Source organism: Trachemys scripta, chromosome 8 (assembly GCF_013100865.1).
Source record: "Trachemys scripta elegans isolate TJP31775 chromosome 8, CAS_Tse_1.0, whole genome shotgun sequence".
Classification (NCBI taxonomy): Eukaryota; Metazoa; Chordata; order Testudines; family Emydidae; genus Trachemys; species Trachemys scripta.
Window position 1 is genome coordinate 94,159,505 of NC_048305.1, and position 27,738 is coordinate 94,187,242.

At 39.5% G+C, this 27,738-nt stretch overlaps 1 protein-coding gene across 2 annotated transcripts; it reads left to right on the forward strand.

The window, feature by feature from the left end:
• Positions 1-27,663, forward strand: OMA1 (OMA1 zinc metallopeptidase). Of its 2 annotated transcripts, none has more exons than XM_034779145.1 (9): positions 1-111; positions 1,837-2,377; positions 3,312-3,540; positions 4,872-5,045; positions 5,150-5,257; positions 7,562-7,690; positions 13,102-13,176; positions 18,644-18,793; positions 27,030-27,663. In XM_034779145.1, exons 2-9 carry the CDS (start codon positions 1,857-1,859, stop codon positions 27,252-27,254), a joined length of 1,611 nt encoding a protein of 536 aa, XP_034635036.1. In that variant the 5' UTR covers positions 1-111; positions 1,837-1,856; the 3' UTR covers positions 27,255-27,663. The 2 variants fall into 2 exon arrangements, with proteins under 2 accessions (XP_034635036.1, XP_034635037.1); XM_034779146.1 differs by lacking the exon at positions 1-111 and adding an exon at positions 146-476.
• Positions 27,664-27,738: the final 75 nt, after the last annotated feature.

Here is a 27,738-nt window from a genome sequence, read left to right on the forward strand (position 1 = left end):
GGCTACGCGAACAGCCGGCTTCGTTGTAGTGGCGCCTTCCCAGCCGGAGGCGGAGCCAGGGGGATGTGGGGCGGGGCCTCCACGAAGGCCCCAGCTCCACTTCCCGAGGCGGTGAGTACGGGGCGCTCAGTCGGGCCCGAGCGAGCCGCCCCCTCAGCGGGGAGCGGGTCCGGATCTCCATCCTCCGGCCTGTGCCCGCCGCTCCGGCCCGTCCAGACCGTGACGTGTCAGCGGGGCTGGGCCTTGGCGGCTCCCGCGGAGCGGGGGAGGCCCCGAGCCTGTGTCTGCGCCGGGCTGGCCCAGGCCGGGCTCCAGGCTGCGTCACGGGCGGATAACGTGTCTCTGTCAGCGTTTTATTTGGGCGGTTACATTTTCCTGGCGCGCGGGGGTGTGAGGCGAGAATTATGGCAGTTGGGATTCAAAAAAGGGAGCGCTCTGAAACACAAACTGTCCCCGGAGCTTGTCACACGTACAAAGTAAAGAGCCTTCAATCAAACGCTACTAAGTTCTCAAGCAGCAGTTTCCTTACGTTGCTTCTCTGTAAATGTGGTTTTGTGTGTGTGTGTGTGGTTTTTTTTTTTTTAATCGATGGAAATATGTTTTTGGTTGGTTCATGTGTATCAGGTGAAATCAACATTTACTGATGAAAAATCAAATCCTCCCAAGCCTAGCACTATGTTACTCAGGTGCAGGGTGACCAGATAGCAAGTGTGAAAAATCGGGATGGGATGGGGGCTAATAGGTGCCTATGTAAGAAAAAGCTCCAAAAATTGGGACTGTTCCTATAAAATTGGGACATCTGGTCACCCTAGAGTCAGGTGGCCTTGTCAAAGTATCTATTTATAAGGGAATCTCCTAAGGATTCCTAAAATGCCTATTGCCCTAGTGTCTAGGTGCTACACTGCTTTAATATGAACAAGGAAGCTTGATGGGACAGGCTCCTCTCTTGTGCGAAATAAACTTCCTTTATAATGTTGCAGATTGAGGTTTTCAGTAGTTTTGAAGTCTTTGCTCATTCTTGCACTTTGACTGCACAACCGCAGAAAACTTCCTTTTTAAGGTCCACATCAAATGGAGCCGTAGTTATGAACCGTGTTAATTAGGATAGCTTGCAGAAGGGTAACGTACAGAGGAAGTGATAGTTGCCTCCTTGACTGAAGTGTAAAAAGTTAGTAGTCTATGAAGTATATTGGATCTTTTGCTGTCTTTTTGAATGAACAGTGAAGAGCCCTGGCTTCTCTACCAGATCTGATAAACACCCAGATTATTGATATACAAATAGCTTAATTGTTCAGTAAGGTTTTTCCTTGTGGAGAGGTGGTTTAGTGTCAATTAACGTCTTTGAGGGAGGTTCTGTATCTGGCAGTTGATATTGCATCAACTTTGTTTTGTGCACGAAAGTACATGCACCTAAAAAGCATGATAGGTGCGTTTTATAAATTCAAAATTAGATGATAAAAGTATTCCTCCTCCTGACAGTAATGGATACAGATATTTAAAATAAAGAGCAAAATCCACATAACCATATTGTTACCAGCTTTTTACACCTTCTGAATAAAGGACACCAACAAGCAGGTATCCTTTGAAACAATCATTTTAATGTCTTGTCTTTAAGAAAAAGAGACCATGAGGAATCTCTTTCCTACACTTTCAGTTGCAAAGTTTAATATCTTTTTGTGCAGTTTAAAACAGTGTTATAATAAGTACATAATAGAAGACGGTTGTAATTCTGAGACTGTTGGCAAACCAGAAGTAGGATATTTCTGTTCAGCTAAACTGAATTGCTTTACTTGTTATATTGTTAAGATCTCTGCAATAATGCCTCTTTTGTTTCAGGGTGAATAAACAAAAGAGAAATGAATGCCATTTGCAGCTTAAAGATAGCTGGTAGGAACTGCATTTTATTTCGCTTAACTTCTCTGGCCAGCCAGCCAAAGTGCAATAAGCTTTATAAGTCTTCAGTTGAAGCTTTGAATGGACATCACCAGATTCAAATAAATCATATGGTGGATAAATCCCAGCGACTAAATACAAGCAGCAACACCAGCTATTATTTTATGATTGGAAGCTCTAACTTCTACAGAAAATTTATTAATAAAAGCCAAAGATGTTTTTTGAATGCCAAGAATATAAAAGTGTGCACAAACATACACAGTAGCCGTAGAAGTTCTTGTTTCCTGGCCTCTCAGCCGTTAGTGGAAGAGTTTGCATTATTCCGAAGTCTTGCTCCAGTGCAGTCCCCAGATCGCATTCCTGCTTGGGATGTTCAGATCATCAGGCTTTTTCACACATCATCATCATTTCAGGCTGCTCCAGTGCCTCTATTGTGGATTATTCTTAAACCAGCTCAGAAGTTGTTTGCTATCATTCTTGGAAGGTAAAATGCTGTTTTATTTTCTCTTACAGAGTAAGACCCTATCCTTCAAAGACTTACGTATGTGTGTAACGTTATGCACAGTGAGTAATCTCATTAATGTTAATGGGACTACTCAGTGTGTGTAAAATTGAACATTTGTTGTGTAAAGCTTTGCAGGATTTGGGGTTCGGGTTGGAATTTTTTTTTGTTTTTTATTATTTTATCACAAGTTTCAAACCGCAACAGGGTCCGTATACCAATCAGACTAAAATGGTTATAAACTGGGAGGACCTCTCTCCTGTGGTTTTGTTTTAGAAAATGCACCTGTTTCAGACCGTTACAATCAATCACTATTGATTGTGAAAGTAGCTACTGTTGCTGACACAAGTCCGACATGTTGACTTCAGGCTGGAGGTAAAGTGGGGGTGCTCAGATTCCCTGGCTGCAGCCTAAGCTGAATTTACAAGTGTACCACATGGTTTAAGTTGGGTTCTGATCGTGCAGCTCCTGCATAGAAATAGAAATTCATTCTGTCCTGTATGCGTAATAAGATTCAATATGTGCATCCTTTTGTATGTACTTATTTTTGATCAGCCCTTGCTGATTGTGTCTTGCAAATCCATTCAAGGAGTACCAGGGTGAAAAATCCTTCATTCAGATGTTCTCAAAAAAAAAAAAAAAAAAAAAAATCCCAACATGCTATTTTTAACCAGATCAAAAAGATAAAGGTTGGAATGGTTCCTATTAAAAAAGGAAGCATCTACCTTACGAGACATTCCTGTTCCTTGAAGAAAATATTGTGCTGAACTGGCAGAATACATACTACTTAATGATTCTCTTGACTCTTTCATCCAAGGATATCCTAGCACTTTACAAATGTTAATGTATACAGCCCCTCCTCACTTGTGTGAGGCACTATACCCACTTTACAATGTACAACATTTGTGTCTTGCAGGAGCATCAGAAAATGGTGGAGGGCACTGCCTCCTAAAAAGCGGGAACTCTTTAAAGAAAGTGCGAGAAAAAACAAATGGAAGATAGTTGTGGGTCTGTGTAGCTTGGCGATTTTATTTATTATATTTTATTTTACTCACTTGGAGGAAACACCAATCACTGGGCGTGCTCGACTGTTGGTATTCGGGAAGGAACATTTTAGGATATTGTCACAGATGGAGTATGATATGGTGAGTTGTCCGAAAGAAAACAAGCCCTCCTCATTTCACACACACAAAAATCATGTTTCTGCTCATTGATGTGTATCACAACCCTGGTCGGGCTCCCCCTTCTGGCCACTCACTAGCCTTCTGTTTGGGTACTGACATATTGGGCCCATCTGCTCTTAAACTTCCCTTTGTCTGGGTAGGATCCAGCACTGTCTCTTTCTTTAGCTACACTGGCACATTTCCTGGGCACAGACTTGGTCTGTTACCTCTTCATGGAAGTGGGACCTCATCGGTTGGCTGTCCTAAGCCCTGAGGTCAGTGCAGAGCTCCCAAGACACCCTCTAGTTTAAACATACCCTTTCCCAAAGCTTCAGCCTTGTGGGCGCTTCGATTTATAGTTTACTTTTCCATGATCACATGATAGTTAAAACATATCAAACAGTCTTTACAACGATTTCTAATATAGCACACGAGAGAGAAAAATCTAAGTAATAACAAAATAAAATGCCTATGTGCTGTTCCCTGCCTAAGTTTCCTCACCACTCTTGAGCCTTTTGGGGGATTTGGTCAGAGTACTCTAGGGCAGGGGTTCTCAACCTTCTTCTTTCTGAGCCCCCTCCCCCTCAACATGCTATAAAAACTCCATGTCACAACAACTCTTTTTCTGCATATAACAGCCAGGGCCGGCATTAGGGGGTAGCAAGCTGGGGAGTTGCCCATGGCCCCATGCCCCAGGGGCCTCCGAAGCTATATTGATCAGGCTTCGGCCCCAGATGGCAGGGCTCAGGGCCCTGGGCTTCAGCCCCATGCAGTGGGGCTTCGGCTTTCTGCCCTGGGCCCTAGCGAGTCTAATACTGGCCAGCTTGGTGGCGCCCTGAAACCTGTTTGCGGTCCCCCAGGGAGCCCCGGACCCCTGGTTGAGAACCGCTGCTCTAGGGCATCCTACTCTTGCATGCAGCTTCTCTGAATTGTCCATGAGGCAGTGTCCATGTCCTGCAGCCAACTTCCTTCTGCTCTCTCTCCACATTGGCCAATGATTTTTGTACTAATATAGCCTAATTAATATCCAATCATTTGGTGTAAATTACTTCGCAGCATATATAAATGTTCAATTTTATTACATCCAGTACAAAACAATTAGCATAGAGTTGTGAAAAACTGAGCTCTACTTCTTTCCTTGGATGATTGAGTTGGTGTATATAAGAGAAAAGAGCATATGAGAACTGGATTGTAAATATATTGTCTGGACAAAACTTTTACTGTGGTACACTGATATGGCATATAAGTGTAACAGCTAGCCTCCAGACTGCATTATTTATTCTGTATAGACATCAACAAATTGTCTCTTTCAGTGGATGGAACAGTTTAAAAATCAGATGTTATCCGAGACAGACCCTCGCTATCAGGTAGTGAAAAAAGTTATTGGTCATTTATCTGAAAGCAACCAGGACATCCTGCAGATCTCAGAGTTCAAGTGGGCTATCCATGTGGTGGAAGAACCAGGCATAAATGCTTTTGTACTTCCAGTAAGTAAAATCCAAAAGCAAAAGTAAGCAATATTGAAGAATGCAACTTGTTTACACAGTTCCTATGCTATCTTATGATATGTGTTTTTTCTTTTTGTTCACAGAATGGCCAAGTATTTGTTTTCACTGGTTTGCTAAATGTGGTGTCAGATATTCACCAGCTCTATTTCATTTTGGGACATGAAATAGCTCATGCTGTATTGGGACATGCAGTAAGTAACTTTTTTTTTTTTTTTTTTAAAGGGTAATATATAAACCAAAATCTCAGGCTGCTTCCTCAAACTGAATGAAGAATTTGGTTTAAAGGTTGACTGTCCTGATCCAGCACATATTGCTGTGCCGTTTTAATCAATGTTGGAGCTATACCTGCTAGAGACTGTTGGCAGGATCAGTCCCTAAGAGAGGCTTCCATTCCATTACAAAATAGCAGTTAGGATTTGACCCTGAGAGATGGAGGCTTTGGGAGTTGTAGGTGCTCAGCACTTGACAAAATTGGGCCCTTAGTCCTTCTAAACATGTTGAATCCATAGATGTATTTAAAATGTCTTCTCAATTACACGGTACTTGCAGTTCAGTAGCAAAGCCCTTAAAATTCCTTAGTTCTTAGGGTTGTTGGATACGTCTTCACAGGGCCTAAAGTCTTACTCTGTTTGCAGATAACTGAGTGTACTTGCAAATGTGAGCATGTACCATCTTGCACATATCCCAAGCCTTAATGTGTTCATGGATGAACGGTAGTTCATCACTAGTTTTCATGCACAAACCGGGTATAATAGTCTTTCAGTTTTGAGAAAACAGGTTGGGAATAAAATCTTGGCCCAAGTTGTTCTAGATAAAGATATGTTTTCTGTTTAGACAAGCAGCAGTGTGGATAAATCAGGTCATTATAAGATGTAGCTGCATCTGTGCCCCAAATTATTGCTTTCTTTAAATGCAACCTCTGCAGCTGTTATATCTGTACTTTCCCATCCAGTCTAAAAACCCATTAACTTTCAACATAAAACTCCCCATAATTTTTCAAGGTTATTCTAGAGCTAGGTAAATAGCTCTCAAAAGCATTTGCAAACAAACCAGCTGATTTGTTTCACTGGCACCTGCAAACATTTCGGTGAACAAGAAGATTCATGCCAGAAGTGCTTGTGGTTATTTGAACAGTTAAAAATATTCATGGCTAATTTTATGTAGGAAAAAAGGGAACTTCTCCTGTTGTTATAAAGCCTCAATCATCCAATCAGGACCTGAGATACCATGTGACTTAGGTAACCAGTTTCCTGGAGTGAATAACCAATAGTCAGTGGTTCACAGAGCGACCATGTGCTAAACCTCGCACAAACTGTTCACTAAGCAAAGAAAAATAATTGTGACACACACAACAGATTTGCATATGATCACATACAAAAAAAGGGCTTAATTCACCTGAAAAATAGTCATGCCTAGTAGTTTTACAAGTTATAAATCATTTAGTGGAAAGTTGCTACACAACTGTGATTGGTGCATTTGGGGAACAAATGTTGCAAGGGTTAGCAGTATTCTCTTGCGGCTATTACTTGGGAGGGAGAAGTTATGCTGAATTATCCCTTTTTGATAGTGTTGCACCTATGAAAAGGAGAACAGAGAAATGAGGGCCGCAGTTTTTGAGAGAGAGAAACAGCTCTAACTATTGGAATAGCTTTACATTGTAACAGAATTGAATTAAAGATTAAAATTGGCAAGATTGATGGAATTTGGGAGGAAGATGGTCTTAGCGGTTAGGGCACTAGTCTGCATCTTGGAAGATCTGAATTCAAGTCCCTTCTCCGCTACAGATTCTTTGTGTGAACTTAAGCAAGTCACTTAGTCGCTCTTTGTCTCAGTCCTCATTTGTAAAACAGAGATATTACTTCCCTACTTCACAGAGGTATTGTGTGGATAAATGTTAGATTGAGAAATGCTCATATTACAATGATCAGGGCCTGTAAGCTGGTGGACCACTCACTGGCCAGTATGTCAAGTAAAGCTCCCAACAGCAGAAGAATTTCAGTCCATTTTTTCAGGGATGTGTTTGTTGTCAAAGTAGTCCAACACAAATCAAAACAGAAAAGCCAAGTCTGCCTGCCTGGCTCCTTCTAAAGCCTTTTCCACATAAGGATCCTGTCTCTGCCCACACACTTTCTATCTTCAGCGAGGCTGGTCTGGAGAGCCTGTGTCTCAGTCTTTTTCCCTGTTACTGGGTCTCCTGCAGTGCTCCTATGTGCTCTGAGCAAGTCTCTCCCTCTGTGTTGCTTGTTGGTCTTTTATTTGAGGACCAGGTTGTCTGCAGGCTATCACCTGATACCTGACCTAAAACCCCTCACCTAGGAGACAGAGAATTATTCGCAGTTGGGGCTAAGTCCACTTTTCTTAAAGAGTTATCCCACTCTGTGATGGCATTTTCTATCTTAGGTACGTATATAATTATCTGTGTCAAATTCAGAAATAATGCATGCAAGCAAGATCCAAGGGTAAATGATTGAAAACTTCGCTGTTTTTGTTTTCAGGCAGAGAAAGCCAGTCTGGTACATTTCTTGGATTTCCTGTCGCTTATCTTGCTCACTATGATTTGGGCAGTCTGTCCTCGAGATAGTTTGGCAATTGTAGGCCAGTTGATCCAGAGTAAGTTGCAGGAGGTAAGGCAGAGGCTGTGGCATTGTTGTACTTGCTTCATTTATTTAACACTGGTTCAGTATGTAACACACTGACACTTTTGCTATAAATGCAGCTGAATATACTTTCTACTATTATTCAGGTAAGTTGTCATTTCTTAGTCATTTGGAAAACATTCCATTTGTAGTACTGTAGGATCACTGTGCCACCCAACTCTGTGTGTAAGAGGGGAGAGCAAAGAGTTATAATTGTATAATAAGTATTTGGGTTTTTTGAGAGAGCCGTATTTTTATAAATAATGTCTAGTATTTCTACTTCATCTGATGCTGTATTGCAGGGGTCGGCAACCTTTCAGAAGTGGTGTGCTGAGTCTTCATTTATTCACTCTAATTTAAGGTTTCGCATGCCAGTAATACATTTTAACGTTTTAGAAGGTCTCTTTCTAGAAGTCTATAATATATAACTAAACTATGTGTTGTATGTAGAGTAAATAGGATTTTTAAAATGTTTAAGAAGCTTCATTTAAAATTAAATTAAAATGCAGAGCCCCCCGGACTGATGTCCAGGATCTGGACATTGTGAGTGCCTCTGAAAATCAGCTCGTGTGCCGCCTTCGGCACGCGTGCCATAGGTTGCCTATCCCTGCTGTACTGTGACTTGACCCTTGTCATGTAATATTTCAAATATTTAGTAAAGAATTTACTATTTTTAGCTTCGGAAGAGCCCAATTCCAAATTGTGTAGCAGAGGGTCAGCCTACAGAACTAATCTACAGCATATTAGCACGTGTGAATTATAACCTCTGGGATGTTCAATATCCCATTTAATCTTTGTTTGCCTTTTCAAAACAATTGACGTTTGAGATACTATTTTTCTGCATTTGACAGAAAGTTTGTCAGAATTATGTGGAATGAATGTGTTTATGGATATTTATTATTGGTGGGAAACAGGCTTCTAATTTAACAAAATTCAGAATCTAAGTCCCGTTTTAAAGCCATTAGCACACTACAAGTAACCCAGTGAAATGTATGTAGTCCCTCCAAGATAAATATCAATAAAATAAAACTTGGAGTTTGTGTAGTGCCACATTCCTCCTGATAAATAATTTATTGTGTGCTTCTGCCCAGTTATTCAACTACTTCTTATGCAAAATTTCCCCCAAAACGCTTTATATGTCTTAACATTTTTATCAGCCTTGGAATAAAGACTCTTATATTGCCGGTGATTCTTTTCCTGTTACCTAATGGTTCTTCAAAACATAAAAACAAATATAACCAGTCTGTGCTATGGTATCTACCTATCAGTCTGGGAGCTATAGACTTTGAACATAAATTATTATAACAGAGACTGGATGTTTGTAGAAGCAGCTTAAAAGCCAGCACTGAATGCCAGCAAATGATCTAAAGACCAAAGTTTGAGAAATGTTGAGTTATTGTGACTGAGCTCTGACAAAAGCCCATTGTTTGGTCTCTGAGACCCAGCTCCCTGTCAACCTCTTAAACTCGCTTCTTATTCAAGACTTTTCTCACGTTTTGTGGTAACTGCAACTGGTATCGTGACATGACCTTGTGGGATTGAATTGTGCCTTTGACCAAGAATGTAAATTAGGTTTATTTAATTTTTTATGCTTGCACTGCAAAACTGTTCTTATCCCTTACCACTGAAGTACCTCTTACCCTAGCAATAACACCAAATAATTTCAAATTCTGACTCTTGGCTTAAGTAAAATAAAATTTATTCAGCATAGAATGTGGAGAGAGACAACTGAGATAAAAGCAAATTGCAAAACTTTATTCCACAGTCTAAAGCTACTTCAAAATTAGTTGAGTACGGAGAGAGGCTTTTGTTAAAGGGAAGTTTTTTATTAAAAGCACAATCTTTATCCTGGTTTCACCTATGTCCTTGCAAAATCCTCCTGCTCCCGCTCAGTGTCTAGCTGTCATGCTTACCAGAGCAGTTTTTTCCCCTCACCCACCCTCAAGTGTGCATCTCTCTGCTTTTCTCTGTCTACCGCCTTATGTTATTCTAGATAATAGCAACCTGGCCTGCCCTTGTTGTCCATAGCAATATTCCCTCCCCCTCCCCCCCCCCCGTGTGAGTTATTTTAGCCACCTTGCCTGACCAGTTTAAGCTGCATTATGAGTTCTTCCTCTTGCGTACCTCCCCAGGAACACCAGTTCCTCCTTACTATAAATATTGTATTCTCATAGCGCCTAGGAGCCCAGCTTATGGACCAGGAGCCCATTCTGCTAGTTGTACAAACCGAACAAAACATCTCTACCACAAAGCTTACAGTCTAAGTACCTATCACTGTAAACAAGTTCCACTCATTCTTCCAGGTTATTTTGTTCCCTCTGTCTTCTGTATATAGCAAATGAGCACAGATTTTTGTTTGCTTTTATACCAGAAGTTTTCCTAATTGACTTTAATTTAAGGAATTGCTCACAAAAGAGCAGAAAATTTTACAGTAATCTGGGCTGTACCCCACGTGACTACATTAGTATGCACAAATAGAACACTTCTTTTTCTCTCTTCCCTCCCCTCTCTGCTCTCTAACCCACTACACATCGTTTGTATTTCCTGAGCTAACTGAGGTGTTGAGATTTTTAAGGTGTATGGGACTTTTTCTTCTTTAACACACACAACCGTTGTCAGTGTCTGTAAATCCATATCAGTCACTCTGTCTAATTTCTTTCAGGTAGTTTTGAAGGAAGAGTTGGTAGATCTTCTTTCATTCCAACATGTCCATAAGTTTAAAAAAAAAAAAAAAATCCAAAATCATTTGTCAATGGCAGATGAATACCCACAGCCTATTAAATGCCTTGAGGCCCATCCACCTAGCTGCTTCATGTGGCTACTGCCGAGGCTTATTAGGCAGAAGCAGAAAAGAAAGTATCTCTTTCTTAACAAGCTTGCTTATTCTATTTTTCTATCCCTGTGCCCTCAATCCTTCCTCTTAAGTATAGATAGCAAGTATATAGAACTTCCACCAGTTTTGCAGGGCTGGTATTTAAGAAAGCATCTCCTGTAAATTAAGCAAACTTTGATATAATCATTGGAACACAATAAATATGGAATACCCTGTTGCCATTTTTAGGAATTCTTCAGAGTACAACCATAATTGGAAAGGCAGTACTGGGATGTATTTTAGGTCTAATGGCGACACGATATTGCTTGGTGACAACAGATCCAGAAACATTCTGGGGATAATAGAGTTTTAGTGCAGATCCTTGTAGTGTTATGTTGCCCCCTACCTTGCAGTTCCTTTGTTCTATACAGCAGCCATTAGAAAAACAAGCATCCAGAATTCATTAAAATTTCTGCACGTGATTAAGATAATTTTCAGTCCTCCCACGCCTGTTTGGGTAAAGAATAATCAGATTACCTATCTCTCAAACTTTTATATCTTTTTTTTTTTGAGCTGCGAGATAACCTCCTTGATACCTAGAAGTCCCGGACTAAAAATTGCAGTAGAATCACCAAAACAAAGAATAACAAGTGACCATGATGAATAGATGGAAAAACTGCCTATTTATAGAGCTTTACTCAAGTCAGTGCTGCAAGTGATCATCTTATCCATCCGTCAGACACAAAATAGAAACAGGGGGTGTCATGGTGCACACAGGTGATCCATCTAGCTTATTATCCTCCCTCTTTTTTATTAATGGTGATTCAGAAAGATATGAAAGACCACACCTAGAAGAATCTCCTGTTCTCTTAATGGTTATGTGCACTTCTTTGGACCTGGGGAAACTGTTCAATGAAATGGAAGTAAATGTTCCCTATACATATTTGTCTCAAGTTTTCTGTGTTATATGTCATTGCAATATCTAGACTTGGTAAGAAAGGCTTCAGCTTTGGGATTGAACTGTTCTCTCCTTCCTTATAAAACATGGAATTTGCTTTGATTTACTCTGAGCGGATCAGCTTGGGTTGCCTTGTATTATGTTTCCCAGAAGCCTTCACCCAAACAAGTCAATATATGTATCTAACCCTTATCCTATTATTGTAAAGTTTTTTGGGGGTAAGGTGGGGTAGGAGACATATAGACATCCTAAAAATAATCCAAAAATGCCTGTCAGTTTACATCTCTGGAAAGATGCAGGAAAATTTAGTTACTTTGCTCATTTTAGCTAGAGTTGCTGAATAAAACAGGATTATCCATGCTGCTTCAATGAAAGAACTGGTGACTAGGTTTCCTGCTGGTGTACAAGTTGCTAGGCCCACTTTCTTGATGCTATTCTATTGTAGCAGTTACTGTTCTAGAATACTTCTTTTCTGATCCCAAATGTTTTCCAGCTCTTACTCAACAAGTGAAGGAGCTGAAAGAACCCTGCAATAAACTTGTAATGCTCCCTCTCTAGTTGGAATTGCCCAATTGATACTCAGCCCAGAGAGTGATGTCATAATGCTTATAGAACAGGAGCAAAGTTCACTCAGAACAGCAACCTGCTTCAACAAGGCATGTAAATCTTTACTGTAACCTGTTTTACTAGCACATGACTACGTGAATCTTCAGAAGATGCATATTTTAGAAGATTGGCGGTTGTATAACTGGATCTTTGCCTGGCAAAACAGTGTCTTTGTGCAATGTCATTTACATCACTAGGGTTAATGGAGTGGGAGCAGGCCAGATTAATATCTTCATCTCTTGGATTTCTCAAGGAGCATTCACTCCTTGTGTTGGGAGTGTAATTATGAAGGGGCAGTGATCTCTTATGGTTTATGGTTGTGTCGGACACTGTGGACTGTCTTGTTTACCATACCATACGTACTTACCCTCAGGTATGTCATATGAGGCTTAAAGACACAGACAATTTAAAAATCCCATTTCTCCCTGAAATTTTTACCTACTACAGTTATAAGCAAAACTTAAAATGACATTAACTCAAATATATGATGAAAGTTTGTCTCCTGCTTATGCATAATCAGTTTGTTTCCTCTGTTTGTGTGGATCTTCCACACAGTCATAGGGGAGATAAAACACTTCTTTAAACAGACAGATGTAATCGTAAATCCACAAAATTGATGGGGTGGTTGGGGGCGCATAACATGCTTAGCTAGTACCTGAACTGCCTTTACTTCTCTTTCTAAAGTTGACTAGCTAAATTGATGGTGTCCCTTAAACTGCTTTTAAAATGCTCTGAGATCAGCTGGTGAAAGGTGCTTTAGAAGTGCATTTACTCCTTTTGCTTGAGAAACATATATATGTAAATTTCCCAGCTGAATACATGGATTGAGTTCTGATAGAAAGAAAATACTATTCTAGATAAGGATTAAAACTGCTTACGTGTCATATATAGGTAATTAATTTAATGATGACCACCATCCAGCTTTTATTATGAGCAGGTTAGAAAAAATACAAAATGTTAATGACTTCATAAATTGTTGAAAACAAGAATTATGATCAAGGCTTTGACATGTTTCTCTTCCAGTTTATATTTGATAGGCCATATAACAGGACATTGGAGGCTGAAGCTGACAAAGTTGGACTTCAGTTTGCTGCAAAGGTAACTAAAATTGGTTCTTACTAGCCAAATAGTTCTTCCGTTTAATTTATTATTGGAATAAGTTAATTACAAATGACAATTCATGGACAGGTAAACTTTAATTTTGCAATCCAGGAATCCCCCAAATTTTAGTCAAATAGGTGTTTAATGACATTAAGGAAAAACATAATAGTTTACTGGTCAACTGGGAAACAAAAGGACATTTTCGCTAAAAGTATTATAACAGTGGAGTTCATAAAGCTGTGTGTCACTGACTTATTCTTAAACAAGTGAAAGCCAAGAAGTTCCCTATCATAGGTAATATACATGGAAATATATCTGGCAATGTAGATTACAAACTCCATCCTTTGGCTTTTGATATATTTCACTTAACTTCTGTCTTACAAAAGTTATTGAAAATTGTTTTACTAATCTGTAGTGCACTTGAGTTTCAGTATATCATTATCAGAGTAGACACTATAAATAAGCAAGAGTGGTTTTAAATTTTTCTCTATGGTGATTGATTATATTCACTAGAGATATGATAGCTAGTAATTATGGTGTATATAATGCATTGTAACTTATAATTCAGATCAGTTTTTTATTTAGTTTCAAGATTTAAAATAAGCATAGGCATGTTGTTTCAATGGTACCAGTTTATTTATAAATCAGTTTTAATATATCAGCTGCTTCATATGTACAAGAGATGGGTTTCATACTTTTATGTGGAATTTAAATGATGTGGCTCCTTTTTAACATGAGGCTTTAATGCTCCTTGTAAAGTACTCATAGTTTATTTCATAATCTCTCTACCAATTCACCCATTTATCCTTAGAGGGATTTAGTTAATAAATTAAACAAATTAAGCAAGACCTTTCAGCTTTACCTATCCAATTACAGTGTTTTCGGAGCTAAGTTGGATAACTATGTGAACAGCACCATCTAGTGCTAATACATCATAGTAAGAGAATTCTGCTTTTTGTAGTTTGACCTTTTTGAATCTTCTATCGTTCTGAGTTTCTTATTTCCTGTAGTTGAAATTACATTTTTATTGTGGTTTTAATAGATTGTAGGTGAGGACATAGGTCTCGGTAATATATTTAGGAACAATGAAATTGATATCTAGCTCTTTGGGGCAAAGACCCCATTGCTTTGAAGCATGTAAAGGGCATACCAGAAATGAACACCAGATAATGACACACACCCTCTTTATCCTTCTGCTGCAGTAGGGACATCTCCTTTTAACACTAACTTTAGAAGACTTAGTACACGGATACATACACACACTTCTAATATCACACATGTGCTTATGGTTTCTAGAAAATAATTCCTTAATAAATAGCTTGTTACCTTGCACTTAGGCTCTTTCGTCTGCGTTCTGACCACTAATCCATCTCTAACAAAAATATTAACATTCCAAATCTTCGAGCCGTTTACTGCAAACTTTTATTTCTGACATCTTTGAAAGGAAGATGCTATGGTAAGTGCCTTACAAACACTGACACACAGAGGTTAAAGCAACTTTCCCAAAATAGTACAGCAAGTGGTTTGAGCATTAGCCTGCTAAACCCAGGGTTGTGAGTTCAATCCTTGAGGGGGCCCTTTAGGGATCTGGGGCAAAAATCTGTCTGGGGATTGGTTCTGCTTTGAGCAGAGGGTTGGACTAGATGATCTCCTGAGGTCCTTCCAACCCTGATATTCTATGATTCTCTATAAAGTATGTGGCTGTCATGACTAGAATCCAATCCTAATTCCTACTTTTGTTTTTGAAGCACTAAGATGTGCTTTTTTGTACACTAGCACCTAATAATGAAGACAGAGTCTTATGTACTTCACTCATGAGAATTTTCTATGGCTTGGGTGCCAGTTGCATTTAGTCCCCATTATAGTCCTCATCGTGATCCATTTTCCTCTGAACTTTACCTACAAGTAAGTTTTCTGAGGCTAGTGTTAAAATGAAATGTCCCTATCTCAGTAGCAGGATTAAGAGTGTGTGTCATTATTTGTGTTTGTATGCATAAACACATACATACACACACTTCTAATATCACACATGTGATTATGGTTTCCAGAGAATAATTCCTTAATTAAATAGCTAGTTACCTTGTACCTCGACTCTCACCTGTGTTCTGACCACTAATACATCTTGAACAAAAATATTAATATTCCAAATCTTTGAGCAGTTTATTGCAAACTTTTATTTAAAAAAACGTACAAAAAACAAAGATACATAGCTGTTCCTGTTTTCACATGAATGTATAGCAGGAAGATGCAAGTATATAGACTTTGGTCTTATATAAGTGGTCAATAATATATAATATTTGGTCAATATTTCAGACACTCCATATGCATATGGGGAGATGAGGTTCCTAATTTTCTAGCTGTATATATCATTAGTTTTACTCCTGGCAGGTTACAAGAGATCATATGTTCACAGAATTTCAGCATAGTGACTTACTGAAAAAACATAGATAATTTTTAGATAATATACAGAAATATACGAATACAGCGATCTTTACATTTAGACACTTGGAAATATTTATAGTATGGAGAGCCCCCCTGCAAGGTTCCAGTGACAGGTGACAGACTCCTGAGGGGGCCCTCCTCAGGGTTCCAGCGACGGGCAACAGTCTTGCGTGGGTGGAGAGGGGATGCTTCTAGGGCAAGCGGCTGGGGGTGTCCCATTTTCTCTTTGGGAAATATGGTCACCCTGCACCTCTCAGCCACCATGGGTGGAGCCCCAAATTTGCTACATGCCGTGCAAACAAATAGGAAGAAATGGTCCCTGTTCCAAAGACTTTACAGTCTAAAAGACAAAAAAGGATGGGAGGAAGGAAGTCGTGCAGGGTTACACTCACACTCACACTCTCTGGAAAAAACAAATACTCTTGTAAAATGAGTTTTGAGTGACTTTTACAACTAACTCATGGCTTCCACGCTCACGAGAAATTTGGTCATCCCAAATTCATGCTAACAATACCCCTGTACTGAATCCCACACAGTATCACATACTGTACTAGGAGGGTCTGCTGGCTGAACAGTCATGTTTGTTTACTTTCCTATCACTAATAATATAAACAGGCTTCATGACCTTAGCATTCTATCCTCACTTAATAAACCTTGTCTGTCTCACTCTCCCCCGGTACTCTGCCTTCATAGCTTATATTTTGACTAGAGCACTTTTTTTGGCATTATCTTTATGCTGCACAGTGGATGGTGGTGGTCCTCTAAAAGCTGTTCAGTGCTCAGTGTTTCCCTGAGAACAGCATAGGAATGGGGGTGGGGGGGAGGCAGGAATAGCTGAAACGAACCCCTTCCCATTTGCCAGCCAGCATCTCAACAACACCTTTGCAAGCACCACCCACCCAAAAAAACTCCCCTGCTATTGTCCTTCACAAGACATATTCTTGCCATGACCTCAATCCACTGTCCTTTGGCTGCTTTGAAGGTCCTGGGTGGAGAAAGTGAGAACCCCCTGAAGTAAATAAGATTGCCAAAGTACTTAGAGTATTACTATAGGAAACACCTTAAATACTGAATTTTACTACAAATATTTAGCTAGCTAAGACAGTTGTCACTTTTTTGTTTGACGACCATTGCTCCATACAGCATATTCAGATATGATTTTTCTAATACCTATCTATATTTACACTCCAGAACACTTTAACAAACTGATAGTATAGTATGGGTATGCCCCAAATTAGCTAGGTGTTAAGATCTATGACTGCACATAAACTTAAGATTTTTCATCAGGCTTTTTATGATGATTGGAGTTCCTAGGCATTGTGTTATCAAAATATAAATAATAGATTTCCTTGCTGCAACTTTTTGTGGAGGTTGTTTTTTTTTTGTTTTTTTTGTTTTTGTTTTTTTTGTAACTCTGTTTCCATCCCTTCTGTATTGCAACTGTTACCACAGTTCCTTCATGATCGTCATACTGCTGTGTAAAGTATTCCCAAGGTCAGGTGCTTAAACCAGATGGCATTCCTTTCACTAACATAATTGTTATCCACCTTCTACATGTGCACACATGCTGCCTGTTTCATTTACAGTGTTGTTTCACTTCTTTTACTTCTGTTTCTCATAAAGTAATTACAAAACCAAAAACATTATTCCCAAGTTTACAGGAAAAATAATCCCTTCATTTTCCAAAGTACATGGCATTCATCTTTCTCTAAAGCATGAAAATTTACTCTGCTGCCACTTGTGCTGTTTGCTGTATTTCAGAGTATATGACAAATTATGCCGCTGATGCAGCAATAGCTCTGCTTATTGAGGCATTTTAAATTTGCCCAATCATAATGCGAGGTAAACTTCAGCCCTTATCCTAGAATATCAGGGGTGGAAGGGACCTCAGGAGGTCATCTAGTCCAACCCCCGCTCAAAGCAGGACCAATCCCCAGACAAATTTTTGCCCCAGATCCCTAAGTGGCCCACTCAAGGATTGAACTCGCAACCCTGGGTTATATGTGGAAACTTAAGCATTATTACAAAGTCAATGAGTTACACAGGTATGAATGAAGTGCTGGGCCCAGTGTGTCCTTGAAGTGCACCAATCTTTAGTCCCAAGAGACTTATCTCATATTTTCTGTAACTGTGTGGTTATTTTTGTTTTGTTTTGTAGTTAACATCAGGGTTGAATCTGGCTCACTGAGCATGACCTGACATTCCCACCTGTCCATTTTCTGGCTCTAGTGAAGTAGTTTAAGGGAAAAAATTAAAGTTTCAGTATTTGTTCTAGTCCATGTACCATAGAATCTTGAATACTGTGTGCAGTTCTTGTCACCCCATCTCAAAAAAGCTATACTATAATAGAATTGGAAAAGGTGCAGAGAAGGACAACAAAAATGATTAGGTGTATGAAATAACTTCTGTAGGAGGAGAGATTAAAGACTGGGACTGTTCAGCCTGGAAAAGAGATGACAGAGAGGTCAATAAAATCTTGACTGGTGTGGGGGAAGTGTTATTTACTCATTCACGTAACGCAAGAATCAGGGGTCACCCAATGAAGTTAATAGGCAGCAGGTTTAAAACAAACAAAAGGAAGTACTTCTTCACACAATACACAGTCAACCTTTGGAACTCATTGCCAGGGAATGGTATGAAGGCCAAAACTATAACAGGATTCAAAAAAAGAACTAGATAATTTCATGGAGGATAGCTCCATCAATGAATATTAGCCAAGATGGGTAGGGATGCAGCCCTATGCTCTGAGTGTTCCTAGCCTCTGTTTGCTGAAAGCTGGGAGTGGACGAGAGGGGATGGATCACTTGATTGCCTGTTCTGTTCGTTCCCTCTGAAGCATCTGGTATTGGCCACTGTTGGAAGACAGGATACTGAGCTAGATGGACCACTTGTGTGACCCAAGTATAGCCATTCTTATGTTTATGCTCATGTGAGGGATGCAGTCAAAAGAGCTTTGGAGAATTCTAATTTAAAATGTGTTTCTGAGAATTATAGTACCGTGATATTTCCTTTTTACTTTTAGGCTTGTGTGGATGTAAGAGCAAGCAGTGTGTTTTGGCAGCAGATGGAATTAGTAGAGACCATTCAAGGGCAGCGTAAATTACCAGAATGGCTCTCCACACACCCTTCTCATGAAAACAGAGCTGAACACTTGGACCGGCTTATACCAGAGGTGAGTAGAGAGAACTGTGGGGTTTTTTTTGTTTTGTTTTTTCTCCCTCTGCAAAAAGTTGTTAGAACCATACTTTAGTCTTGATTTATGAGCTAATTTTATAGCATCACATTTATCTTGCCCTTTTTCCTTGCAAAAACATTCCATTATAAAATACTAACCTACTCAGGACTTCCATTAGGTGAAGAAAAATTAAAACAGCATAGGTAAAGTGTAATTACTCTGTAGGCTTCTCAGCTGTCTTTAGATGAAATGTACTTTGTGATTAAGATTTAAGATTTTTGTTTTGTTAATGGCTTTCCCTTTAATAAGTACAGGCTTGTTAAAGTAACTTAGGTCTTCTGTGACATCTTGTACCTGTGCTGGAAACCAGAGGTCAGGTTGGGACATTAAGGCTTTGTCTGCACTACAGACCTTACAGTTGGCAGAGTGTCTCTTGCCAACATAGTGCTGTTCACACTGGCACTTTTGTTGGTGAAACTTTGTCACCCCGACTGATAAAAGTTTTACTGACAAAAGTGCTAACGTCTGAGTTCTCTTGTTTCCTCTTCCTTTAGCTACAAGTCCTAGGACCTAGGTTATCACACACGGTAAGCCATGCTTTCCCATTTTCTCTCACTGAAGTGGGCATGAACAGCTTTGCCTAAGAGTGATGTCAGATCCCCAGTAAAAGGTTTCTTAATATTCATAGTAATCATGAGCTTCTGTAGATTTTTGCAGCTTGCTTTTGTTTTCAGTTCTCTTTAGCTGTTCCATCACATTAGAGAGCCAGTTCTACCCCACTCTAAGGAAATGGAGCTAATTCTCACAATTGCCCATCCATCTGGAGTCTGCTTTTTGTTCTTTCTTTCAAATGTCCTCTAATAGGAATGCCAAGTAGGTAACTGCTTGCGGATCCTCTTAATTTGCGCAATTACCCAGCCACTGGTGGCTGAACCAGAAAGCCCCCATTACCCAGGTGTTAGCATTGTATTTGAAAACTGTTCTGTTCTGAGTAATCTAGGCTTGCGTTCCATTATCAGACAGGGTCCCCTTTCTCCAGAAATGTAATATAGATAATTACATAGGCCATTTTTTAAAGATAAGTAAAGACTTTCTGTCTGCTGTTACCCTTCGCAGCAGCAAATCTATTCTAGTCACAACTCCTCTTTATCCAACAAAATGAGCTGCTTTTTGAAACTTACTACTTCATCCCAAAACAAGTGGTTGCTGCATATTTTGTACAACTAGCCAACTATCACTTGCAATCTTTTCCTGCTGCCAAGCTCTGACTGTTGGAGATTTGTTAGCATGGGGATCATAAAAATACTCCATTTCCATAGAACTTTCAGAAAGAGAAGACTTTCATTCAATTGGAGAAAGTGCAATTAGTGTGCTAAATGATGGCATAAGCCAAAATAGTGGTTGCGGGTGGGAGATTGAAGAATAGCTAGACAGCTTCTTTTCAAAATAATCTACCCAAGAAATGCCCTGCTTCACCAAAATAACTCTGTGGTCTTTATTTAAATTGTGAGCAGATTTTAATAGGAATGTTTTATAAAATCAGCCATGGTGAGAGGAAGTGGAAAATGAAGTTGTGTACAGTGTTCTTGGAGCCCTCGTTATAGATAGATCAGTACCAAAGGAATAGAGACCATGATTTTTTTTTTTTATCCAAGTACCAGCTGGCTTGCAGGGCAGTATCGAATTATTGTTTGGTCTGGTGCAGGACATAAAATCTAAGAGCAAAAAAAGTTTTCTTATGCCCTTGGAGAGTGTTGGCATTTATTTTGTTATCACTGCTTGATCTCTTGTTGTTTACCAGGTGGAGTAACCCTTCCTTCTTTCCCCAGCCCCTGAAAAATGCAGCCATCAGTCAGGTTGGGTGGGGGGAGGTCTTGAATTCATCTCCTCCAATGATATTTGAGGAAGAGGAGTAGAATTTGCATTCCACCTCAAACACACTTGGAGTGGGTGGGGAAGCAGGAGTAAGGGCTTTGTGCCCTCAAGAAGAGTTCAGTGGATAAGTGGAGCTGATGCGCAACAGCTAGAAAGAATTATAGGCAGCGGTAATAATTGGTTCTGTTTGACGTGGTGCCCTTCTCTCCCCAATCTAGAGAACTGTGTGAGGAGCTAGAACTAAAATGGGAATGTTGCTTTCAGTGCTAGTCTATTAAAGCCAGGTTTTATTTACCAGTAACAACTTCTTCTTGCAGCATTGCCGCACTACAGGTATCCATATGATATGCTCAGTATTGTTCATACACCAAGCAATGGGGGAAAGCAAGTGTGTGAGTAAATCTCTTGGAAGGTTTATTTGTTATGGTAACATGAGGCTAAAGAGAAAATATACCATCAGTTATACTGGCAGTAGACAAAATTCAAAATGGGGATGGTGAACTCTATATCTGTATCCATTTTTGATAGTCATTCAACTGAAGTGACCCTGCCAATCGTTCCCTACTACTCAACCATTCAGATCAGATTTTTTTTTCCAGACAACCAAATGGCAGTGAAAGAAAACAGTTAATTTTAAAGGACACTTCAATAATGTTACTGTGTTTCTTAGCGTACTTTCTGAGCAAGACCACAATAAATTGGTCTGCATTCTCATCGCACCATAGGAAAGGTTTTTCTTCAGATGATGACATTGCACTTTACAATGATGTGACCCAAAGCTATCTCAGGGAATGAAATGTCTATAGTACTAGAAATCTGGAATTGATCATTCTTAGTCTAGAATTGCTTGCTGTATCTTTTAAGGCCAAAAAAACCTACATTGTTTGCTATTAACTTGAATGATTTTGTTACTTTCTAAGATAGTAAGACAACTATTAGTGCAAACCAGCTGCATACAGACTGACAAAAGGAGCCATTAAATATGGTTTTTTTTAATCTGTAAATAATTCTAAGTATATAAAACCAACTTTACCATGAAATTATCTGTTTATGCTCAGAATACTTACAGTACATAGCCTAATGATTACCATAAATTATTATAGTAACTAGAATGTTTATATGGAAAATTGGAGAACATCATCCTTCTGAAATTTAATAGTCTAACCATTTGAAAATACTTTCACATGATGACACAGTACAGCATTTTGAATATGTACATTATAACTTGCCCTTGAGCGAGATGGATCTGGGTATTATAGCTGCTTATATTATTATGAGGATAGTTGAGAGAAATAGAGAACTAGTACCATAACCCAACATGAAAATTGCATCTGAAATGTAGACCTCCAAATACAAATATTCCAAACTATAACAGGTATTTTATTTATGATTAACTTTACATTTCCAACTAATACAATTGGAATCTTGATTCGGCAACACAAACTTCAGTGTTCTATGTTTTGGTGACCAATTTGTCTAATATCCATTATATTTGTCCTCCTTTTGAGCTGCCATACTGCCCACAGTCCTTGGATATAGAACAGTCGCTTTGAGGGATATATAATTCTGTGCAAGTGTGCTCTCTCTCTCTCTCCCCTCCCCCCGCCCAATCTTCTTTCTCAATCTTGTGAGGTTAGTAAAATCAGAATTGGAATGCATAAGTGACTCATACTTATGAAATTTTAATTATTTGGGGTTCTCAACTATAGCAAACAGATTATTTGAACATAAAGGTAAACCTGAGGTACAAGAAAATATGTTCAAGCCCTGTGTATATACTATACAAGCACTATTCATTTTCCAGAATTTCATTTTGTCTGTGACATAAGTAAAGGCAGATATTTTACTGGCTAGTATAATTGAATTGGCCTCTAAATTTTATGAGGTTAACAAGCTTGTCGGTAACATTTTCTAAACTAGAGAGAGAGGGAGAGAGAGAGAATACTTCGGCCTGACACATGCGGGTATCTACTTCACGCCCAGAACAAATAGGCTGTTACAAGAGTGCTATTTTAGGAGAAATATTAGAAAAAAGGTTCTTTTCTTTCACCCGCCTCTCCTGGAATGTCATCGTATCCGATTGCTGGTGAAAACCTTTCAATCTATGATGAAAATGCTAAAGAAACTTGGACACATCTTTTCCTGCAGTTTTCCTTATAAAGGTGGTTGTGACAGTCATGGAGCTGCTATGTAATAACCCAAGTATACAGATATGTAGCATAGTTATTGAGAGAGGCTGTATTACACTGGGGTATATGCTTAGAATGCTTTTATTCCAGGAGGACTGCTGCCAAGAAGAGAGTGACCCCAGAAAAGGACACTCCCCGCTCTACACGCACATTTGAAAAACAATCCAGTTTTGTGGCTCTTACATTCTGCCCCCAATAAGTTATATGCCGTTTTGCCACAGCTGTGAAATAAGGGGTATGTCTTCACAGTCCACAGAAGTGAGTGTCCCAGCTCGGTCAACAGACTCTGCCTAGCGGGGCTAATGCTAGTGCTCTAAAAATAATAGCTGGCAGCACTTGGAAGTTGCATCTTGGGCTGAAGCCACGTTCCCCCTTCAGAGGCCAAGCTTCAGCCCAAGCTGCAACTTCCAAGTGCTCTCTGCACAGCTATTTGAGCACTAGGGACAGCCTGGCTAGCCTGAAACTGTTGAGCCAGGCTGGGAGGCTCGCTTACAGAGGTTATATAAACATAACCTAACAGATCAAAGGGCTGTAATCAGTTAAAATGTGATCTGGTCTTGAGGAAAAGGAACAGGTAGGGGGTGATCAAAAGGATTAAACAGCTCTTAAAGAACTCTCTCCCTGAGGCGGAGGGAGAGAATGGTTTGAGCTGAGGGAATGAACTGACCCCAGAGGTCTTGGTGATCTGTAAGAGAATTATGCCTACCAGGATTCCCATGTGGAAGATGGTTACATACCTAGTCAGCTAGATAGGTGTACAGTCTGTTTGATTGTTTTAAGAACTGGTTTTCTCTTAAATGCATTTGTTCTAATAAATAATACTTTGCATTAAAAGGACTGTCAGATGACTGTGTACCACAATCATTGTCAGTACGTTAGTCAGGCCTTCTGAGGCAATCACAGTTGATTGGGGGGGGGGGGGGACGACTCAAAGGGCAGATCCTAAAGTGGGAGAATGGTGTGATTCCATCCCAAGCGAGGTGATGGCCAGAGACCTGAGGGGGGGGGTGCATTCAGAGAGGCCAGGCATGGGGGTGTTGGCTGCAGTAAGCCCAGGAATGTGACAGTGGTGAAGTATGTATATATATTACTGAGGGATAAAATCCATCCTCTTTCCCAGGACCTGCATACAGCCGTCTGTGCCACAATAAGTTTTGGTGTATGTGAGTGAGAGGAGTGGGTGAGGTACTAAGCAACGGCAGAGGTAGGCCTCCACCCCATTGCTGTTTGTAGGTGGCTACGGCTATATTGTAGTAGACATCTGCTCCGCCTTTGCCATTTACAAGCCAGAGTCTGAAATCTTGTGATAGAAATAATATTACTTGGTGACCGCTCTCTGTGTCAATACACACACAGGGTAATCTTCACCTTTAACAGCTTCTCTTCTGCAGTGCAGTGCAGAGCATTTGTCTTAATGGGAGTCTGAAAAAGACAGTAGTAATGTGCCTGCAAACCCGAACCTAATCCAAGTACTCCACTAAAGATTTAACTTGCCTTGGTTCTGGCTGGATTCGTTAGTATAACAGGTCTGGTTATTCAAGGCAAGTAGAAATATAAAGATTAAGTTGTATCTTGAAAAGGGCAACATAATCCTCTTTTAAATTAATTTAGCAATTTTAAATCTCTGGTTTTCTTGACTATGTAATGCTTATCTTCCTTCCTTGGGTTCACTTATCTAAACTAACTTGGTAAGTTGTATGCATTTAATTAGGAATGTCTATGCACTAGCCTTACAACTAAATTAGCTGGATTGGATGGTGGAAGTGGAATTTCATGAGCAACCTCAAATTACTGGAATTGAAGTTATGATAGTGATATTGAAGGTAGGCACTGGGATGCTGTATCTTCCAGAAAGAGTACGTTGTGGGCTTCTTGAACAAGTCAGGAAATGGCATCTTAATGGTTCTGCTGCATTGAGTACATTATTTGCACTTAAAAAAAAAAAAAATAGCAGGAGCCACCCTGAGCTTAGGAAAGAGCACCCACTAAATAGAACTGAATCCTGTGGGCCAAGGACAAATATTCACCTGCAAAATCATTGCAAAAATCACTCACTGATTAGAATGTGGATGCAGCTCTGTCTTTAACAGGAAGACCTATGCTAAACATAGCCTTTCAGCTGTCATAACAGTAGACTTCAGTGTTTTATGGACTATGAATTGGTGTGTTTTAATCAGGCACCTCCAGCTTCTTTGTGTAATAAGAAAGCAGAGGCCTCTGCAGGGTAAGACTATTACCCCAGAGCTATTGCATGTAACTATTGATGTTGTGAACTCCAATAGTTTAGATAAGTGAACCCAAGGAAGGAAGATAAGCATTACATAGTCAAGAAAACCAGAGATTTCAAACTGCTAAATTAATTTAAAGGAGGATTATGTTGCCCTTTTAAGGATACAACTTAAATCTTTATATTTCTACTTGCCTTGAATAATGCTGCTTGACATTAATGCAGTCTTGCAGCAGCTTATGTTCTGCAAGCGAACAAGAGAAAACTCTTAGTCTGTCATTATAAATATCCGTTTTGAAATTGATTGGTCACTGAAGCAGAGTTGGGTTGATATGTATGATAAAATTTGGGGACTATTTGGATGATTAGCTTGCAAGACAACAAATGTTAAACTTATATTTGTATTTAATAAAAAGAAGTTATAACTGAGAGGAATCTATGCAGTCCCAAGCCCAAAGTTGCGTTTGTGATGATTCAAATGCTACATTTCAACCAGAAACTATCACATAGCACAGATGAGAAACATTTGTCGTGTCTCTGGAACTTGCCTTTTTCTAAAGGCCAGTTGGAGCTATTAAATTCCATTTGTTTCCAAGTCAGTTCCAGAGATATCCGTTTATTACACTAAAAAGATTTTCGTTAGAAAACCGTGGTTTCAGAACCTCGTTGTAAAAGAAGCTATTAGGCTGGACTTTTCTTTCCTTTTAAAAAATGAAGAAGTGATCTGTACTACTGGAAGGATCTGAATGAACTTCAAATTGAGGCAAATCCTTCCCTCCCTGTAGGTATATAAGGAATCTAAGTCAGCCCTTGCTCACTGTTAGCAGCAGGACAGCATACCTACTGAACTAGGTAGGTGAGGGAGGAGGGCAAGCTGCTGTGTCCACATACATACACTTCTCATTGCAAAAGTGAATGTGACTATTCTAGTCTGTAGCATACCTAAGCCAAGGGTGAATTATTCCGTTTTTTTAATTTACTTTTTTTAAAGGATCTGCAGTGTGAACTCTACTATGTGGTCACCCTCTTCTCTCACTCTGGGTCTAAGCCACTGTTTTCTGTAGTTTCCCCATAACACCACTCCCAATGGCTAAGGCAGCATTTAGCTGTAATTTATCAGGGGGTAGCCGTGTTAGTCTGTATCCACAAAAACAACAAGGAGTCCGGTGGCACCTTAAAGACTAACAGATATATTTGGGCATAAGTTTTTGTGGGTCCATGCATCTGAAGAAGTGAGATTTTTTACTCACGAAAGCTTATACCCAAATAAATCTTAGTCTTTAAGGTGCCACCAGACTCCTTGTTGTTTTTATTTAGCTGTAAGTAACTCAAGGAAACTCTGACAAGAACTCCTCTGAAACATGAGGTTAGGAAGAGAATCAGGACGAATGGAATAAAACATACAGGGAATGAACTTTCTGACGCAAGGATTAAAAATGCATCTGGATGGTCATTTGCCCATAAAGTGTGTGTTCTTCTTTCTTTCAGTAAGGCTAAGAAGCATTTAACAGCAGATATGAAAGTGGCCATGATAATGATCAGTACTAAATATTAGAATATATTAAGACTTTACATTGTTTCGTTAAATTACAAGAGTTTTGTGGATTTCCAATGCTGTATACTATTAACACCACGGTACCATACCTCTTAAAGTAGCCACTCTTCATGGAGCTGGCTGAGAAAACATTCTCCTTAAAAACAGTATCTTTTACCATATTAATGGCTCTTCTGACCCCAGGAGGTCTTGGTTTCCCTCAATAAATTGTCAGATAATATGTATATAGACCTAATATTGAAGTCACCAACATATAACTAACAAATACAATTCATACTAGAAAGCTAAGAGACTGACTGTCATGCACTAAACTGCATGCTCCTAAATTGTTTTTACCTACAACGTTGTTTTAGTAAGTTGATTTGATTTTTCTGCTTGTTTTCATAGGCAATTAAAATAAGAGAGAGCTGCAATTGCCCCTCTCTTCCTGGACCAGACCCTCGCCTCATTTTCAAACTTAGCATGCAGCATCTTCTGGAAACATCGAAGGATAAAGAAGGCCAGAATGCTACTGAGCATGATCTTGCGAAGCCAAAAGTGGATTTTCCTTCTGTTCAAAAGGAGGAAAAGATTCCGATAACTCTTGCAGTTAAAAAGGAACCAACGAGCTGAAGGGAAAAACATTCCCCTGAAAAACTTTACAAACAGTTCACTGAACAGATTTTTTTTTTCCCTGCAAGCCTTTTGATCCTTTTGGAACGATAAAATGGACAGACAGCTACAAATCATGTTTGTACCTCCATGGTGCCAAAAATCTATTGAGGGGAAACTTGTTTCTCTGTATTACAACGTAGATCAAGCCACCAGTATTCTGTGTTCTCGAACTTCTGGTGATCTCCCACTCAGTGCAATGAGGAACTCTCCCCACATACAGCGAGCGGTTTATTGGAGTTGAGACTTTTATTCAAGAAGGGATGCCAAATGTAAATCACTTCAGTTCGAGGGCAAAAATCTCTGTACAATCCATTCACACCAATAGAAAAGAAGCAATAAAATGGCCAGTGGGCTGTACATACATCCACCCAATTGGATGGTTTTCTGCTGGGATTTTTCTTATTAAATCTCTTTTAAAGGCACTTTAGAGTATGGGCTGTTT